The sequence below is a fragment of the Tachypleus tridentatus genome, chromosome 7 (genome assembly GCF_004210375.1).
Source record: "Tachypleus tridentatus isolate NWPU-2018 chromosome 7, ASM421037v1, whole genome shotgun sequence".
Taxonomy (NCBI): domain Eukaryota; kingdom Metazoa; phylum Arthropoda; class Merostomata; order Xiphosura; family Limulidae; genus Tachypleus; species Tachypleus tridentatus.
The window spans coordinates 136,690,940-136,711,988 of record NC_134831.1 but is presented as its reverse complement, the minus strand read 5'-3'; the positions used below and the strand labels follow the sequence as shown (position 1 = coordinate 136,711,988).

General features: G+C 32.4%; 1 protein-coding gene across 7 annotated transcripts in view; it reads left to right on the top strand.

Moving 5' to 3' along the window:
* Positions 1-17,870, top strand: part of LOC143256679 (phospholipid-transporting ATPase IF-like) — an 89,689-nt gene extending 71,819 nt beyond the window's left edge. For 3 of the 7 annotated variants that reach the window (XR_013031437.1, XR_013031436.1, XM_076514193.1), the window contains 5 exons: positions 696-761; positions 2,084-2,187; positions 3,201-3,363; positions 7,801-7,920; positions 13,683-17,870. Coding sequence is in view for 3 of the 7 variants with exons in the window: in XM_076514193.1 (XP_076370308.1) it covers positions 696-761; positions 2,084-2,187; positions 3,201-3,363; positions 7,801-7,920; positions 13,683-13,868 (639 nt within the window). In the remaining 4 variants the exon portion in view is untranslated. Of the gene's footprint in view, positions 1-695; positions 762-2,083; positions 2,188-2,531; positions 3,364-7,800; positions 7,921-13,682 lie in introns of those variants that run through there. The other 4 variants (XM_076514194.1, XR_013031435.1, XR_013031434.1 and 1 more) reach the window with 4 other exon arrangements.
* Positions 17,871-21,049: the final 3,179 nt, after the last annotated feature.

Sequence of the window (21,049 nt, the reverse complement as noted above, 5' to 3'; positions counted from 1 at the left end):
AGATGATAACTAGTGTTTATACACACACACACACACACACATATTGTTGATTCTTACACTTGAGAATCTTCTTCATTTTTAGCAAATAGGCATGAATTTTACAATACAGTTTTAACAGTATAAGTTATGTGCATTCTTAAATATAAATTTTACTTGAACAAAGCTGTCCAAAAACATTAGAACCCAATTGAGCGAGAACAATAAAATGGTGAAGCTGAAATAATAATAAGAGATAGATATGTTGTTGTTCTTATTATAACTACTTTTGTTGTCTTGAATCATTTAGTGATTAATAGATAAAGGTATGATTGGTCATTCCTCAACCAATGAAAGTTTATTATTTATTTCTAGTCCTTGATATCATGAAAATGTTTTAGGTCAAAACAGAATAAGTCTGAGTAAAAGTAACTTTGCTTTGGGAAGACTTCATCGATAAACAAAGAAACATTTTAGGAGTTTCCATTAGTTTTTTGAAGATTGATATTGACCCATAAATTTACATATTTAGATGCAAAAATTTTTATTGTTCAAAGTTGTTACCAAAATATAACATTTTCTGTATGATTGGCTCAGTTTTTGGTTTAAAAATTCTCTTTCAACAGTAATACACTGTTTAGAAAATAGGTGTATATATATAAATAATGGCTTTCATGTTTGTTCCATGTTACTAATCAAATATATTTATTTTTATTTAGAGTCTGGGTTCATGGAGTTTTGGAACTTTAGTATTTCATATGCTTGTTTTCATTGTTAATTTGAAGGTAAGTTTATGCTTCAAAATGATATAAAACATAGTTCAATACTATCTGTATTCATCTCAATACTATAATGTTAAAATTTACTTTTAATGACAACTTTTTTAGTCTTATGCTATTGTGTTCAGTTTTTCTGTACTGAATAATTTAAACAAATTATTATTTAATTTTGCCTTTTTTTTAGTGTGGTAATTGCTCATATTATTAAGTATATAGTTAACATTTAACATGTAATTTTACAAAAAAAAAACAAAAATTATTGTAACATTCAATTTCAGGCCTAACGTAGAACCATATTAACTTTGAAACTAAACATAGATTAATAATTTGTTTTACATTATTTATATTTCTATTATTTGATTAAATAAATTACTTGGAATGACAATCCTGTAAAATCATTTACACTTCTTACTTGCAAAGCAAATAGATTTTTTACACAAAGTAATATATTTTTATGAACAAAATAAGGTATTATTTTTTCATCTGAGAAACAATTCAGTTGACTCGCACATTAACAGAATTCATATATTTGTTCAGCTCATTCAAACTTCAAAAGTTTTAGAAAAAGTTAATCTTTGTTGATTAATATGTGTTAGATATAAACAGTAGCCATTGCAACTGTAATAAGCTATTTTTCATAAAACTTCTTGAATTGTTTTCATCTGCTGGTTGTGGAATCAAAACCTGAAACCCAACATACTTGCTTTTTGTGTCATGATGATGTTAAAATGTGACATTCGGTTTTACTCTTTGTAAAGAATAGCTCAAGATTTGACTGTGGGTGCCACTGGCTGATTTCTTTTGCTCTGTTTGGCAATTCAAAATTAGAGATGGTGGCAGATGATAACCTTATCTGCTTTGCCTTAATTGTTAGGTTCCACAGAGTAAAGTACTGGCTGAAGTGACATTTTTTTCCATGTGATGGTTGTTTTCAACTAAATTTTTACACTTCTTTATACAAAAATATGTGCACATAAGTTATTGCAAAAGTAAAAAGAATGCACTTTTTTATGTATAAAACAACAGAAAGATTTTTAAAGTAATTTTTGTGCAATTTGCACCTGAGTGTTTGCCATGCAAACAACATGTTTTAAAATTTGAAAGTACTGTTTCTTTTCCAGCCAAGTCTGGATACATTTCTTGAAATGTGTAACTTGCAATTACAATGCAGCAGTCATGCATAAAAAGTCAATCATCACTATTTTTTAATTTTTTAGCATTTTTCTTATTATTTTGATAAAATGTTGAATGTATTACTGAAAAGTTTACAATAATTTTAAAATATTGTGTAATTAATAATTACCTGCATAATTTCTTTTTATACCTAGTTGTGCTTACATACAAGATATTGGACAAAATTATTTCTATTTTCATTATTGATAACCATCCTTGGCTTCATGGGGTTTAATTTCCTGTGCAGTGGAGTTATATGGTAAGTGTCTTTTAGAGCTACAAGATAAAATTGTATCATAACAATATGTTACATCTTAATATATAAATAAATTTTATTCTCAACAATTGTAAAATTAATATACTTTTTTTGCTCTGTTAACTTTTGCTTTAAATCCTATAACAAACTCACTTATTTATAACCTTTCAAAAGATCAATATTTCTATTATGTTTCTTTCATCTTTAATGTTAAGTGTAGACCTAAATTGTAATGTTAATGTATTTGTGAAAAAATTGTAAGTGTGTGATTATTATAAATATTTGTTTCATAAACATTACTTTTTGGTCATTTTATGAATTTTCTTTTTAATACCTTCTTTTTCCAGATATTTATTATGAAGAAAATTATAGGTAAAAGAAAACTGAACATGTGATGTTCATATGTGAAAAATTATAAATATTTTACTTTGTGGTGGGTTGTACATGGCTTGATGATCAATATGCCATACTGTGGATCCTAGTCCATAGTTTATGTCATAATGTTGAAAGATTTTTGCCTTGCACTTTGGAGAAGTGAAAGTCAGATCTCCTTATTTGAATAGAGTAACTCAAAGTTTGTTGGTGAGTGCTGTTGACTGGCTGTCTTCTTTCTAATATGCTGCTTCAAAGTAAGGATGGCTTGTGCAGATAACTTCTGCATAGCTTTATGTAAAAATATGAAATGAAGAAAAATGTTTTGTGGTTACATGTTAAATATTAACTGATCTCCTTTTTTAATACAAGATTAATATTCTAAAGTTGCGTGTTTTTTATTCATATCTCAAAAGCTGTATTCAAGATAGAAAGATATATCTGAACCACGTGTTGGTTTTCCTTTTGAGCTCTTGTAAGTATTATATCGTGGTCTCTTCAGTTTTTATTTGTATTAGATGTTTTTGAAGGATGCATGTTATAATTCTTATTTACTGTTTTAGTAGTGTATTTAAGGGTAATAAATTTCTTTTTTTTTTGTTCATTATTGTTAATTTAAAACTAATATTTCTGGAAATCTCCAGGAACAGTAACGTCATGTTTTGGGTGTACATGAAACTCCTGTTGTCACCATCCTTCTGGTTGTTGAGTGTTATTGTTACTGTGACTGCTTTGTTGCCTGATATTTTGATTCTACTTAAGGATGAATACAGTTTCACTCTTCGAAATATATCTGACAGAACTAAAGTAAGTTAATTCAAATATACTTTATTATACTGTTGTTTAAAAGTGTTCATGGATATTTATACAGAAATCTTTGTCTCTTAGAGTCTGTGTTTCATCTGGACCAGAAGAAAAGTTTTAATTTCTGTAACATTTTTGTTTAATACTTTAAAAACATCATACTTATATATAGCTTTTACACCAAATTCTTTTTTTCCTTGTTCATTTTTTATCTGCCTTTGTTTTGCACTTATAACTTTCCATCCTTTTTCTATTGCCAAAGATTATTACTAGAGCTGTGACGATGCTACCAGATCTCTTAACCATCTGCAATAGCCATGTAAACAATACTGCTACTAAACTACCTATTTTTGCTGCATTGTGTTGTCAGTGTAGGATATATTTACACTTTTAATAAGCTGAGCAAGGACTGCAAGTCTAATACTAGCTCTTCTATCTTTCACTGAAACTTCAGTAAGTATTCTTTGCATCATTCATCACAAACTGTTACTATAAAGCACACACACACACACATTTATTTTTTTAATTATTATTATAGGTGTATGAGGGCTGGGTAACTTCAGAGTTATTTATAGTTCAATTTGTTGTTTTTATGTTTGTCAGACTTAAGCTTTTCCCTCAGTTTTTCTGTGCTGATTACTCCTGTAATGTATGCTGAATTCTTTTTAAAATAATATTTGTTTCCTTCAGTTTTTTCACTGTTTAAAGGATGAGAAACATTTTCATCTTTTCCTTATGATAAGTTACATGGTTTATTTCTAATAACCTGATTTACCTGGTTGTGGAGTTTCTAAGCTTCAGGAATGTTGCTCAGTTATCTTTCTTGGAAGTTTTAGTTTGAAAAATGTTCAGTTCTTCTTCGCTGGTAGAGCTCTCTCTTTCTTTCTCTAGTGACTGAAAATATGTGTTTTGTTAAGTTTTTATAACCCACAGATTCTCATTTTTGATCATTTTTCCTTATTTATCGATTCTTTTTCTCTTAATTTTTTTTTTTTTTTTTTAATTTAGAATTTTGACAGACCAAGTAGTAGATGTGTTGTGGTAGATAAAACAGTTACGTTTTTTATCTTTGTAAACCTCTGCCTGGTGATCATTGTACAAATTAAATAATATAATCAGAGCTTTTCAGTCTCCTGGTTGATATTCATCTTTTACAGGATGCTTTTCAGTCTGCTGTCAACCACTGCAATATCATACCTTCAGTAAACATCAGTTTACCTTTCTGAATCCATATAGTAAATGCTGTTTTTCATTTTATGTTTGTAAACATTTTACATAGATAAAAGTTTTACCCCAGAAAAAACTCAATATATTTTGTACTTTACATTTAGAAAGTACATTCATTATTTTATATTAAATACAGTGGCCTGCCTGGTCATGTGACACCCTCTTTTAATTAAAAGTAAACTTTATTAGTATTTTGTATTTTATGGTCAGTAAAAAAATACTTATTTATTACACATAAGGCCTACCTGATTTCAGTGACACTGTATGTATTACCTACCTCATTCATATGATGGTGGCTTTAGCCTCATATTGAGTTTGTGTTAATAAAACTATTATCACAAGCAAAGTATAGAACAGCAAGAACTATCTGAGGGATAAGTTTTACCATTATATACTCTTCAAAAAAAGAAATGCAAAAATGGATATTTTTGTTATTTTAAAGAGAAATATATGTACTAACGTTACAAGCTCAGAGTATGTGATGTTACACGTGTTAAGGCACTGATTGTCAGACCAAAATGACAATAAAAGTTGTGCACTTTGAAAACGGAGGAAAACATTGGATTTTTCGCCAAAACTCATTCGTGTCCAATAAATTTGTTTGAAAGATATGCATGTTCTGCAAGTGCAACATGTGCAAAATCCCTATAAAAGTGACGGGTTCTCGGTTTCCATAGCTCAGTGTTAAGCCACCAACACGCAATACAGTTACACCAAGACTGACTGAAGCACAACGCAACAACGCCATTGGTTGTTTGGAAGCAGGCTAATCTCGATCAGATGTTGCCAGAGCTGTGAATGTCCACCCAAGCATCATCACAAGGCTATGGAATCATCACCAACAACATGGATCAACTCGTGACCGTCCATGATCTGGCAGATCTCGTGTGACCACGCCCGCACAAGATCGCTACATTCGTTACGCCACCTTCGAGATAGGACCACCACTGTGACGCCTACTGCCTCAACCATACCAGGGCTGCGTGGGATTTCGATCAGACCGTATGCAACCGTCGACGAGATTCTTAGGCCCCATGTGCAACCCATCATGGTGAAAGTCAACGACGTTTATCAACTTGACAACGCCCGTCCTCACACAGCCCGACTCACCACTGTCTTTTTGAGACACTACAACATAAATGTTCTTCCCTGGCCCTCCAGATCACCAGATTTAAACCCCATCGAACATCTTCGGGACGAGTTGGACTTACGTCTGCGACGGCGACAACCTCAACCGCAGACTCTACCTCAGCTTGCAGCAGCTTTGCAAGTTGAGTGGACAGCCATTCCACAGGATGTGATTCGTCATCTCATTGCTTCCATGGGCAGGAGATGCCAAGCAGTTATTGATGCTCACGGGGGGCATAGTCGTTATTGACGTTGAGTGACGTTAAACTTCACCTAGTGAGCGTGGACTTCGCCTTTGCAGACTTTGGATGTTCAGCTGTGAATGTGCAAAGTTTCACACATGTCATACAGAACTACCAGAATAAACTTGTTAACAATATGTCTCAAATTTTGCCTTTTGCGTTTCTTTTTTTGAAGAGTATATTTTTTGCTATTACACTATTATTTTTCCACATAATTCTTTCTATCAAAAAAAAGGTAGATTTCTTGGGAGCCATGCAAGTCTCAAAAATTCTGGAGAAGTGTAGAATATGCACACAAAGTTTAACAATGTGTACTTCAAAATACCAAACCCAAAGTGTGTGCAATCTCTTTAATTCATAAAACCTCAGTCATAGGGAGAATAACAAACAGTTAAATTGGTGCAAAAATATTGTAATATTATTTGTCTCCAGTAGGAATACATTAAAGTTCAAGAAGCAGCTCTAGAAAGAATATATAACATAATACTAAAAAAAAATTACATTTATGGGGGAGTGGACAATAAAGTGGTCCTCCTTGAAAATGTTAATTTGTTATATCTTTTATTATATAGCAGAAAATATGTAACTGTTTTTATAACTACTCAGTGAGATCTGTTGAGATATGATCTCAAATCCTATTTTTAACACTCGCTTTTGTAAATATCTGAACTTTTCATGATTTTAGTTACATTTTCTCATAAAAAGTGTTGCGAATCTGATGTAGTTTTTAGTTCTTCTTATTACAATTAACCTACAAGATGATCAAACAAGTTTCCCTGCAATAATTAACTGTAAAAATGAAACTTAAAATGACCCAAAGTAGTTTCATGAGTTGGCATTCCCTTGGATTTCAGTACTGCTTTATATTGACATGAGTTTCTACAGATATTCCTGAATGATTGAATGCCATCCTTCTTTGAGTACTTCAAAAAGTGCATCTTCTGTGTTTGACTTGTAATCTTTCATTAATTGGTTTAACTCAGCCCATAAATTTTCATTTGGATTGATATTAGGCAATTGACCTGCAAAAGAAAAAAACAAAATCACAAAATGGTGTTTTACATCTAAGTTCTTTACAGGTGTAATTCAGTTATTATTATCATTAACACTCCAGTTTATTCATTTCACACTGTAAAAAACTTAAAATTTTGCATCAGGCATAAAATATAATATAATTAGAAAAATCCATACTTTAATGTTTAGCATTTTATACAATAAGCCTTTTTTAAACATCTTTATATATTGCCATTTTACTCAATTTAAAAACCACTACATCTGTGTACATTACATTTGTGCTGTATCTACAAAGTAATTTATTGAAATTATGATAAATATTATAAATTTAAAAAGATAAAAAATTATGCAAACAATTTGGTTGCTGCTACATTTTACCTCAGTCTCTCATTGTATGAATCCTAGAATAATTTTCATCTGTTCACAGTTAAATAAACCAGAATCCTAATGTTTGCATTATGCTTTTTTCAATGTGTGTGTATGCTTTTGTAGGATAGGGTGAGGGTTCTTAAGTTTTTCTAGCATTTTATTCCTAAACCTAAAAAAAAATTCAATACAAGTTTTTTTTTTTTTTAATTCCACACTTTCATCACAATTTAGATGTATTTTTGTAATTAAATTTACTTTCCTTTATTAACTCTCTTTGTGAAACTCTAGTCTTTAGGAAATTACATTGTTACTTAATATTCCTAATTGTATTTAATAAGCAAAAACAAACGTTTTGCCTTGTTTTTGTTTAATTTATTCAACCTAGATATTTCAATAAGACCTTATTAATTTACTTCCTCCCTAACTTAAGACATAGTTTAATTTATTTTTAACTGTATAGCAGTATTCTTCAATGAACTCCAGTACCACACAGTCTACCCTATTGGTCAACAGACGCCCCTTAATTACTCAAAAAGAAAGTTTCCAAGATGATAATTATGAAGCAAGAAAGAAACAAATGGTAAGGAATGGTAAAATGATTTTTGTAGGGAAATATTGTTTATTAATTTTATGAATTATAATATATAACAGCATGTTTATATATGGGTGATCTTTAATACTTTGATGTATGGATTATTTTTTAGATAGTGATGATATTGTGTTGAAAAATTACATGAAACATTGTTAAGGTTTACTGTTTGGAACAGTTATTTTAATTGTTCTCCTGTCTCCTGCCATGCTCTACTTACAAGGTTAGCTTTTCCAATTTTGTGCTGCCCCCTATATGTAAACTTTTTTGTGATACATGTCACAAGTCATCCACATCCAACTACTGTAACCAAAAATTCCAGCATTTCTCATATGTAAATCATTTTTTGTCATCTTTCCATCAGTAGGTGAGCACTACTGTCATATGACATACCGATTCTATACATTACTACCAAACCATCACTTCTTGCTTACCAGTGCTTGAGTTCAGATGCCTTTCTTTTTGTTCCTTACATCTTAAAGTGGTTTAACTTAATTTATTTTTGCTGTGAGAAAATATTGAATTCTGAAGTAAATGTTGTTACTTTGGTTACACATCATTCATTTGATACAGTGTAGGGGATTTGTTGGAGGATTTATTGGCCTTTATTTGCAAGGAACTTGAGCATTATATAGAACAACATTTGTCTCTTGCTGTGGTCCATCTTCCTCTGGAGCCTTTTAAACCTGGCTTAGCCAGTGAGGATTTTATAATTTGTTTCCTATTCCTCCTAGAGTTTACTGTGCCCTCCCAAACCCTACCTGAGGATTCTATTAGTCCTTTCTGTCTTTTTTTGGATTTTATTCCTCAGGCATGTGATGTTTTACTATTGCTCCTATTTCCTATGACCTGCATTCTTCCCTATTCCATGATTCTGCCTTCCAACCTAATTTAGTTTTTTACCTATCCCCTGATATTCAAGTTCATGCTGAGCATTATGCCTTCCAGTTATGTGATGGTAATAGTATACTTTGTTCCCTACTAGCTTCAGATTTCTCTGCCTTTTCTTATCATATGGCATACTGTCCATATATGGACCAACAATAATGGGTTCAGTTTTGCCCATTTGAGAAGCAAAATCCAAATTCCCATTCATCTTGCTAAAGCATAGTATTCCCATCTTTATCTTATCTTGACAACTCTTTTGTGGTACCTCTCCTCTATCCACTTCATGTCTGAGGCTCTTCACAGGAACCCTCAGGGGTTTCCTGGGGATGCTTTCTCCATCCTCACTTCCACATTTGACTGTCTGTTGTTTTTTGCTCTGGCCCTGCCAACATGGATTATATGTTATTGGGATCTTTTAGGTTGTTGATGCTATGTTGTCACAGACCCATCCCCTGGCCCCTTCTATGAAACTTTTGGATGGACTAATTTTTGAGACATTTTTGGTACAATACTGGAGCCTTTGGTGTTGAGGATAGAGTCAGTCCAATAACAATCTACCCTTTCTTATCAGATGGCCTGTTTGTTCCAGTTTGAACTGAATGTGGCACCAGTTTCTGTCTCCTGCCCCTCAACTTCCCAGCTTTTGCCTATTCCTTCTTTCCATGATGCCCCTTGTTTATTGTTTTTGAGAATGATGTATCATACACCTACAATAGCTCCATTGATAACCCTGTAGATTGTTTGGCAACCATTTTTCATTGGTGGAGCCCTTTCATCTCTGATGTTCAGGTTCACTGAATTTTGTCAGAAAGATTTGTCCTACCTTTTTTTACTTTTCCTCCCTTGTCCCACTTGCCTTGTTTCCTTTCCTGTTCCTTGGGAACCCTTCTTACATCAGTGTCTACCCAAGGTGGTGCAAGATTTCCTTACACAACAGGCTATCAAATCTGTTCCGCATAGTTCCGTAGTTTTACTTCCTGTTTGTAATTCTTGAAAAGACAGGTGACTAGATGATGGTCATTGACCTGTCTAGTTTCAATTGATTTGCTCACACCTCACACCTTACACTTCACCATGTAATTCTACCCTAATCTTTGGTGGGCTTTTTCTCCAAGATGAATGATTCCAATGCTTATCTGCATATTCCCATATTGAAGTGTTCTTGTTCTTATCTCTGGTTTACTTATTGTGGGGTGGTGTACCAATTTTGTACTCAGTCTTCCATGTAAAAGTATCTCATTCATCTGGATGTTTTTGTCAATAACTATCTCAGTTGGGCCTAAAATTCTTTCTAGCTCTGTTCCATGGAACTGGCCCTTCAGAACACAGTCCACTCCTACACATTTTGCTCATGAGGTTCTGTCACTTTTGGGAATGTGGTCTTCTCATGCCCCTTGGCCATGCTAAATGTGACCCCTCTTCATGGGTCTTCCGCAACCAGTAACCTTTCTTGAAATACCTTGGATTCCTTCCTACATTGCAGAGAGTCTTCAGTGGTGGTTGGACAAGGCTTATACATTGCTGGTGTCCTGTTTTTCTCTGCCCTCAAATTTACATCTCTTCATGGATATGTCCTTTCAGGGCTATGGTACATGGGTTAATCACCAGGAGAATCTAGATTATTGGTCTGTGGGGAATTTTCTCTTCATTTCATTGTCTTCAAACTCCTAACTGTTCATTTGGATTTAGGTCACTTTTTTACCATCTCCAGAAATTGTCTGGTCATGAACCATTCCAATTAGTCGACAGTGATGGCTCACATCAGTTGCCAAGGTGGCACTCAGTCGACATCTTTATGTTTTCTAGCATTGAATCTTCTCCTTTGGGCTCACGATCATCACATTCATTCGATGGTGAGTCACATACCAGTGCTTTCAACCTTGTGATAGATCATCTTTACTGATCTGACTGGGTTTAGTTGACAGAGTGGCCCCTTCATCCCCAATGTGGGTATTTCTCATATTGATGCATTTGCCATCACCATCAATCACCAGTTACATCTGTTTTGGTCCATAGTTTCTCATTACCAGGCTTTGCTGCAGTGCCTTTAGCCAAGATTGTCCAAACAAGTTCATTTTATGTTTATCCTTCTATTCAGTTACTTAATCAGGTAGTCTCCATTACTGATACCACACTTTGCAAAATCCTTCTGATTGATTATTACTGGCCTGCTTGACCATGGTTTATCTAGTTGCAGTTGTTCCTTTTCATTCCTCTTCCTTTATTCACCTACCTTCTTCGTCAGCCCCAGTAGTCAATTCTGCACATCATGTGCTTCATCTTCACATTTGGCTTTTATCTGGACCTTGGTGAGAAGATATGGTTTATCATGTCAGGTAGCATTTTATTTATGTCATTTTGTTTGTCATTCATCCATAGTTGTGTATCAGTAGAAATGGAATGTTTTTTGCACCTGGGCCCTGACTGGGAGTATTCCAGCTTTTTATCCTATGGTTGCTGATGTGTCTTGAGTTTCTTACATGACGTTTTGAGAAGGGGGTCTTCATTCTTCTCAGTATTAGGTTATTGGGCAGCTCTATTCCATAATTTTCTAGTTCCTGCAGGGTCTTTTTTTCCCTGTCCTTGCCATTTTGAACTGTCCTCTCTGGAAATGCTGAGCACCTATTCATCTGGTACTTCTGGATTTTAACATTAATGTGGTGCTCCATTCTGTTACTTTACCTCAGTTTGAGACCATCACCTTATGCTCTTTGTTTCACCTATCTTTTAAGGCATATTTTCTTCTCTTGGCCTTCAGGCTGTAACCGTTGTGTCTGTTTGCTACTGATGTCACTCATGTACTGTAGTACCAATCCTATCTTCTTTATCTGGATTGTTCCCTCCTTCCAAATACCTTGTTGGCTCTTGAGGGTAATTCCTCCTTTTGCTCATTTCCCTTCCTTCTGTTTCTCTTCTCTACCCTTATCTTGATCCAGTTAGACTTCTATGCCCATTGCACATCTTTTGTTGTGATACTGCCTGCATAGCTTGCTTTGGGGGTTTCCTTCCTAATCTTTTTATCCCATGGCAGTCCTCTTCTTCTTTGGATTATTCTCCTTTTACTCTTACCAAGTGGTATTGCCATTTAATCTAGTTGGCTTATTCTTCTGTGTCCCTTTTCCAACATGCTTTGTTCTGTATTACCACCCATCAAGTCCAAAACCTTATTTTTCCTTGCTTCTCATCTTAGTCGGCCTTTGTAGGAGATTCTGCAGTCAGGCATGTAGACCATCCCTAGACATTCTTCTTCCATTAATTGTGTCACATAATGGTTTCTGTTCCCTTGAGGTATTGCTTCCCACCTGTGGGTATACTTCAGGCTTTGGTGTGGCCATGATATTAGGTAAGTATTTATTAATGTTTTCTTTCATCTTCTTGCTTCAAATTTCATCTCTTGGATCCCCCTCTATGATGAATTATACTTGACCAGGTATTCTTTTCATACACAAACAAATTTGCACTGTAAGTTATGTTGATTTGTAAGCTATTACTATGGCTCTGCACACTCACCTTGAAGATTGGGTGTTTCACAAGATCACAATAATAGTCCATAATCTTGTGATATTTGCTTCATAAATAGCTCTTTTCTGCACCTTATCACCTATGGATGGCATGGGTAATGCAGAAGGGGATAGCCGCATGTCATAGTCATGTCTTGATCGAATAAATCTGTATGGTCTGCTTTTCAAAATAGGGTTCCATGATCAGTTGTTACACTGTTTCTAGTGTAGCCATTCCTCCAGACTTTCCAGCTTTCTTTTTCTCCCTTTTTCCTTATCACTTACCAGTTCCAAGCACTGAGGTGGTTGACTACAGAGGCACATCCTACTGTATGGGCTCAACATATATGGATATAACCTGTGGGCTTCTTTCAGATATCAAGTGAGCCAATCAGCTCAAGTCCTAACACAGATTTGGGGTTGTCCATCTTCCTCCTTTGTTTCTCTCTTTGTAATGAGTCCCCTAGGGTGTACTTGGGTTATTTTTGTTTCTGTCTTTGGCACTCCCTCATTCTCTCTTGCAATGGGATTGTAACTGACTTTTGGAAGTATCAGAGAAGTCTCATGGTCATGGGAATTGATTGCATGAAATGAACTTCCCTCACATACTGGATGACACATTCCAGGATTTGTGGCTCAATGCTAATCCTGTTTCATGCCCTAGAGTCTATATTTTCTTTATATCCATGATTTTAGGGCTTGAGATGAAGTCAGTATGATTTTCATTCTACTCTTACATGCATGTTGGTACCCAGTAAGGAGGTTTTGGATGTAGTTGACTTTACTGAGTACAGTACACTAAGCTGTAACCATTCTCACCAGTAGGACACATTTTTCATTACCCATTTTACTTCTTTTGGATTGAATTTCCATATTTTATTTGGTTGGGATCACTTTCCTGACTTATCCTTTCTTCCTTTTCTGCCATGTCTGTTCTCAGTTGGTCACGACAAGGAGACACTTGTTCCAGAAATGGTGCAGTGCCCCTCCTCCAATCACCTGATTTGTTTCTCTCTTCAACAAAAGTATTTTTTTCAGACACTTTTAGGGGATACATCTGTTCTTCCCTCACACAATTTTCTAGTGTTTGTAGCTTCTGCCAAACTTTAAAGTGAGGGTTCATTAGTAGAGCATAAGTGGAGTATCATGTATTACTTTCCTTTTGGTGGAGAAATTATACACAATGCTTTGCATGAGAGACACATTGAAATAATCTTTGATTTCAATAGAGGGTGCAGAAGTGTTTTGGCATGCTTTATGAAAGGAAGTTCACATAGAGAGGGCAGCAAAAAATGGGTAAAGCTGAGGGAAGTACCTATCAAATACATTTTCATTATAGGAATATTATAACTTTACTTATTGTAGAAATGGTCTTCAGAGAGCTATGACAACACCAAAGATTTCTTATTGGAACACAAGAACAAAAGCAGATATCGAGGTGATGATCAACAGAGAAGAATTAGGAAAGTAGTAATTCACACTCCTTCTTGGTTTACAGAAACTAAGAGTACAGGACAAGAGGAAACTAGAATACTAGAATCAGAATTATAATACATTCATAGTGAGTGAGTTGAAATTTAAAGAAAGTATTGGTAAATACCAAACTTATGTGTCAGAAGGTAAAACTTACTGCTTAGTGTTTTATACACACAACATATATATATATATTTTATAAAAGTGACAGAGAATTCAGTCAATAAATTTTGACTTAGATTAGTTTTTGTAATCTCATAGCAGTATTTTCATAGTCCTAAAAAAACCAAATATTTTTAAAAACAATGCTCCTTAATGCACATATACTTACAAGTTTAAGTATTATTAATTATAGCTTCCAAAGGTCTTCTTTGAGGTATATTATTCTATAAAAGTTTATTTCTTTACATCAATAACTACTAAAGTTTTGTGTTTATGCTTTACTTAAAGAGATTAATTACTAGTATTATAGAAAAACAAAAAATTGTTTTGGCAGGCTGGTAAGTTGAAGAGAAATAAATCAAATATTTTTTGAGTTATAAAGATATTTATTTACTTTATATACATTTCTCTTTTTGAGGAATAGACACATGGTTTAAGATACAATCATAACACTTTGGTTTTGTTTTTAAGAAATAAATAAACAGATACGTGATAAGGAAAAAAATAATGGAATTTTATCAAAGTTGTCTTAAGCAACTGTAAACTTCTGTTAGACACTTAATAAAATGGTAAAGACAGATGGTAATATACAAATATGTATATAAACACACAACTGTTACATAACACTTGCCATTGTATCAGAAAAATTGACTTTTGGTGGAAGCAGGTGTGAGAGAATTTTTATTTTGTTTGTTTTGAAAATTAGACATTATTACTCTGCATACATACAGAAAAAAAGAATGGTGTGGAAACAAAAAATATAGTAGAAAAACAGAAGGTATTTTTGTTGTATATGTATGTCAAAGTCTAGTTCCAGTTATTTTAGCAGTGTGTACTCTTGGTTTTAAGCTGGACAGATTGAAAAAGGATTTGTATGAATTAAAGTTGTAGAACTTATGTTTTCAAAACTGTCAAAAAACACCAGGAAAGGAAGTAAGTATTTCAGTCAGTATTTTGTGATGAAAGGTCACAATACTCTAATAATGTTTTTAAACAATGTATATTAAGTCAACAAAAGTATTTCAATCAGTATTTTGTGATAATACACACTAATAATGTTTTTAAACAGTGTATATTAAATCAACAAAGGAAGGAAGTATTTCAATCAGTATTTTGTGATGAAAGGTCACAATACACACTAATAATGTTTTTAAACAATGTATATTAAGTCAGCAAGGGAAATTAGCATTTAAATCAGTATATTGTGATAAAATATTACAATACACTAATAATACGTTCAAATAAAAGCTTGTACTAATGATGTTTTAACTATAAAAGTGCATAAATAGCCTTGTAACCATTCTTTGTCTTAAACCAACACACACTGTTCTTACATTATCTGTATCAACTTATATTGGTCTATATTTTAAATAAACTGTGATAAACTAAAAGAAGTTATTAATATTTGAATTACAATTAGTTTCAAATATTTATTCTACTTTATTACATGAGGTTATGAAAGTGAAGAAGTGGATTAAATAGCTAATTTTTAAATTTAAAAAATGCAATTTTCTTAGAATTAAGGAAAACAAAGTTAGTCATTAATTTCACAAATATTTAGTTTATTACTACCATAGTTTCACCAGTAAAGGCATCTTTAAGGACAGATTGAACTAACTTAAACAGAGATATATACATATGTCTGATTAAGTAGTCCAGTTAGAACTTGGGAGAAACTTAACTTGATATGCTCATTTAGAACATTGTGTGGATTTATTATTAGACTTCTTATTTGCTTAAATGTGATTTGTTTTTCGTTTCCATAAGATGGGATGCAAAAGTGGTAAGCCTGTTTAAGATGTGATTTCGTCTTAAGAAAAAAAAAGAAAATATAATAGTTTTATATAATATAGAATATGATAGTTTTTTTTTCAAGAACATTTAATAAAATCATCATTAAAAATTGAAGAGAAAGTAAATTTACTTTTGAACTTCACAAAAATAAGAATGCTCAAATAATAAACGTTGAGAAAAAAAAACAAGGTATGTGTGCTTTCTTCTGCATCAGAAGCAAAAAGTGTTAAATGTATTAGCATGTAAGAAAAAGGAAACTGTTAGTTTAGGTGGCAGGGAAGATGTGTAATGTACAATCAACAAGGTCAGAGATTGAGGTTGCATAGTAAAGTAAAACAAAACTTTAGTGCAGTGTTTGAGAAAAGAAGCCGACAAAAGAGGATCTATAACTAAAGAATTGTGTTAAACTTTAGTGTTTTCTTGTTTTTATGAATATTACTTATTTTTAGTGAATTATTTGTGTATTTCTAGGAAATACTTTATATAAATTTTGGGCATTTTAAGGTAAGCTTTCATGATAAAATAATTGAAATTAACATATTAGTGTATAAGTTTAGACATTTTCATTGCTATTGACGTTTCTTTAAAAGTTGATAAAAACAAAAAGATTATCATGTAAATTTGACAAGTAATGTGCATGTATTCTTTTGGCAGAAAACTTTATAATTTTGTTGTGAGTATGAAAAACACAAGAGTACATGTACACAGAAAAAGTGACCAAAGAATAAAGTTGCTTTGGCTTTGATATTTGATCTTTAGAATATCAAAAAAGATTTTGTGTATCTGTTGGAATAATTATATATTAGTATTTCATTCCCCTGCATGTTCCCTGCACAAGCCTTTAACATTGTTGACATATGTATTGACAATTGTATTGATTTTTTTTAACTGTTTAAAATTCAAAGTTACTTTGTTCAGCATGACACATCAAAGCTGATTTTTTTTTTATTGGGCCTAAGCTTCTATATCTATTGTTTTGTTAGTGAAAATGATTTTTATATACCAATTTTACATGGTACATATTTTTTTTTACTGGTTTTGATCTCCAACTTTTCTTTATGTAAACAGAAAGTAGTGGTATTGAATTCTGAGAATTTCATCATTGTATTCATTAATCTAATCGATTGATTTTTTGAAAAATTATTCTGTTGTTCTGAGTGATTTCTTGTGATTAACTTTGTTAAGAAAGTTAGTTACCCATTTCAAATGGAATGAAGCTGTATTTTTCTTATGAAAAATGTGGTTGTTGGTTATTCTTAGAAAGTATATGTTGTATAAAATGTTTAAATATTGAGGTGATTGGAGAACCAAATATAGCAAACAATAGCTGTTGATTTCTTTTTAATAAAATTAATCAAACCAGATATCAACGTCTTTTTCTTACACAATAATTTATTTGTAAAGTTAAAATAAATCCATGAACATAACTGCCTGTTTTACATACTGAGTCATTTTTTTATTCTTTTAAGCTTATTTGTTTTTAAATTGCCTAAATAAACCTTTAGTAATTTTCAACAATTTTCTTTCCAAGGTTTTGTAATAAAGTCCTCTAAAACTTTTTAGCTGTTTATCATCAGCCAGTGTACAGTGTTTTGGTATTAACAATAATTTTAAAATGTCACTCTTCAAACCTGTTGTCCTGCTTGCCAGTTTTTTAAATATAAAGGTGTTCATTCTCTCATTCCTTTCCTTCTGCTACAATCTTGAATCTCGTCACACTTTAAGTTCACTTTTATCTTTCTGATTCTGACAATTCAGTTTTTGTTAACTAACTTTTGTAGTTAAGTTCTTCAACCATAAAGGTTACTGTTGTAATATCTTACATCTGACATTTTGTAGTACCTCATTTGAGATTATATTTCTTTTCTCCAGGACAAATAGATGAAAATCTGTCATATGTGGCTGAATTGTTAGTGCTAATGTTTGCTCTTATACTCTATTGATTGAATGCCTAACATAGTAACTATTGCTGTGAAGATAAAGACAAAAGTTTTCTGTTATTCTAATGCAATACTCTTAATATATTTTATTCTAATCTTAATAGGCATTGGTGCTGTTTTCAGTCAGTGTACTTTTGATACAAACTAGTGATAAACTCTGCAGTTTCTCTTTGTATCTACTAGTAAAGATGGCTCACGCTATGCTCTAACTGAGTGCTGATGTACAACAATAACATGAACAAGTGTAAAACTCGACTTCATGAAAAAAAAACTTTTATAAACAGTATAAAAATTACTCCAAAGAAATATTTATGCCATATTTTCTACTACACAAAAAATTGAATAACAAAATGTAAGGACTCTGTAAAGTTTATATTTTTAACTGTAATCAAGATATTTAGATTTCATTGGATTGTTATTCAGTTGACCATATTTTTGTAAGAATATATGTATATATTGTAATTTTTTTTATATGTAAATAATACACTACCAAAAAATATTTTCAGAGAATACACATTTGTTAATATAAATTTACTTCCAGTTTTGCCTTCCTACTTTTATAAACATGTTTATTACAATGGTGGGGTTTGAACACATCCTGGAAAACTTGAAGAACTTCATTTCTAGGCCTAGAAAATGGAGAAAAGCATAAGTCACAGAAAACTGTGACTATGAAATGCATTTCCTGGTCCAGTAACAGTTATCTCATTTTACTGAGCAACTAACTAAATTAAAATATGGTTAATTAAATAAAATATAAGCTGAAAAGGTTTTGCAATGGAGTAGATATATGAGGGGTGATGCAAGGCTATACATTTTCATAAAAATGGATGAAATGTTCTGGAATATTCCTTGAAGATTATTTTAACCAATATATTGAATCTTTCCATGTGTAATAATAAAATAATACAATATGTCTTGCAATTAGTGAAAACCACAATAAACAAAACACTGTTAGAAGTCTGATATTAGAAGAACTAGGTTCAACACATTTATGCATCCTTCTCAGTCTCGCATTTCTTTAGCTTCTCTGGTATCAAGACTTTGACAGTCAGTTCTGTTTACTGTAGTTTTTCACTATTTACTGTGCATATTCATGACCCCTCTAACCTTTAGGCTAATAAAGCTTTTTCCAGACCCTCATTTATGGATATGATGAAAGTTTATGTTTTAGCTAGAATCTCATAAAACCACAAGTCGTGATATGCTCAAACTTCAAAGCATTTATTTGTATTCAAACATTAAGTAACTCCTTACCAATGAAAGTCACACATAAATTTGAAATGACTTACTGCTCCCTTAAAAATGCCACATCATTTAGCCCGATAGAAGAAATTAAACTTGTTTAGGTATTGTTCCTTCCCAAGCTTATCCTGTCTTCTTAAAGGGACAAGTTTATCCTTTTAAGATCCTCTTAGTAACAGAATGAAAAATTTGGAATTTTACATGTTAAAACATTCAGTATTAAAAAAAATGAACAAAATTGCTCTTTTTTAATTTCTTGTAAAATGTTAAATAATTTCATAAGCCATAGATGTTATTTTTTTTCTTTAAGAAAATAACTTTATTTATAATAACACACTTTAAATAGTAAAAATACAGGCATTTGTTTACCAATAATATTAACTTTATGCAATATTGTATTTTGAAAACTTGCATAATGTCACTTTAATGTGTTTTTGTTTTGGATATCTGTGCAAAGCTATTTGCATTAGCTGTCTAATTTTCAATTGATAGACTTCAGGAAAGACAGCTAATCAACAGCAGTCATCTCTGATTGTTATGGGCTATTATAATAAGATAGTGGAATTTTACTATCGCTATTACAATGTGCCCATAGTTCGGAGCACAGTTTTGTGAAACAAATGAAAACCGTGAACCCTTAGATTCACAATTAATCAAGCTAACCGCTATACCACGCCCGATCGTTTTATCAATTTTAAAATATATGTTTATTGTATATAGGATCATTTAAAGATTTATATGCGTTCTCTATTCACAAATTATGATACCAAAATTGTAGACATTATGGTCATGTGGTCAAGGCAGTGCAAAAAATGTTACTGGAGAGCAATACTAATGGAAAGAGACAAAAGGAAGGCCAAGAAGAAATTGGATGAAATACATATGTGAATGGGCAAAACTGGACTTATATTAGAATGACAGAGGAAGGGAAGGCGTGGCATACCATGACAGCAAACGTTTTGTATGAAGATACCAAATCCTAACCAGATACTGAAAGACAAGTGAAAATGTATTCCTACTTTTGGAACAGCTCTGTAACTTGCGTTGGTACCAAAACAAGTCTGATAACTTATGTTTGGTGTATCCACCCATATATATATATATATATGCACACACACATATGATGGATAACAGAAAGCGTCTATTTCTCCAAATCATTTTATTTCCTTTCTTAACTTTATCTAAACCTCCAAAAACTACGGAAGAAGAGAGTTCCAATACTATAATAGCAAAAGTCAATGCATGCTGTAATCTGCTATTATTAAAAAATATATTAAACGTTTTTTGTTTTACTTTAACGGCTGGTTGCATTATATAAGATGTGTAATACAGATAAACATTAATTTTACCGACAGTAAATTTTCGAATTTTATTTAGATGTCCCCTGGTGACACATCAGTAAGTCTGTGGACGTAGGCGATAAAAATTGGGTTTTGACACTGCGATGGGCAGAATTCAGATAGCCCAGTGTGTAACTCTGTGCTTCACAAACAAAAATCTATCGACACAATGACCAACAATATATTGGAATGAAGTGTATCCCTTTTTGTTATTGTTAGTTAATAAAGAAAATAACATTTTCTTATAGCAAAGCCACTTTAGGTTATTTAAGTTCACCGAGGGGAATCGAACGTATGATCTTAACATTGTAAATCCGTAGACGTACCACTGTACCAGCCGGAAACAATAATATAGTAGATAAATGAGAGAGAAAAGAATTCAGTCTAATATTTCTTATATAACGAAAACTTGTTGTTTTAGACGTTTCTGGAGAAAGCAAAAAACGTTCATTTGGAAACACTATTAAACAATACTTTAGCATAAAGACTATTGGAGATTAAATATTTTTCACTTTTTGAGCCTGTTACACTTGCAAGGATAATAAAAATGCGAGAATTTACTATAATGTAAATTTAAAGTGATGGAAAAATAATTTTAAAAGTTGGTGTTAAAAATGAAGAATTACCGTAACAATCAGTGAGTATTAATAAGTCTAGTTCTACATTATACTGGTGTAAGTTGATCAAGGGAATTTCATATTCAATGCAGTTAAGTCCCTAGGGAAGCAGGTTGCCCCGTCGCTCCAAACATGTTCGCCCTTTCAGGCGTGGGGGCGTT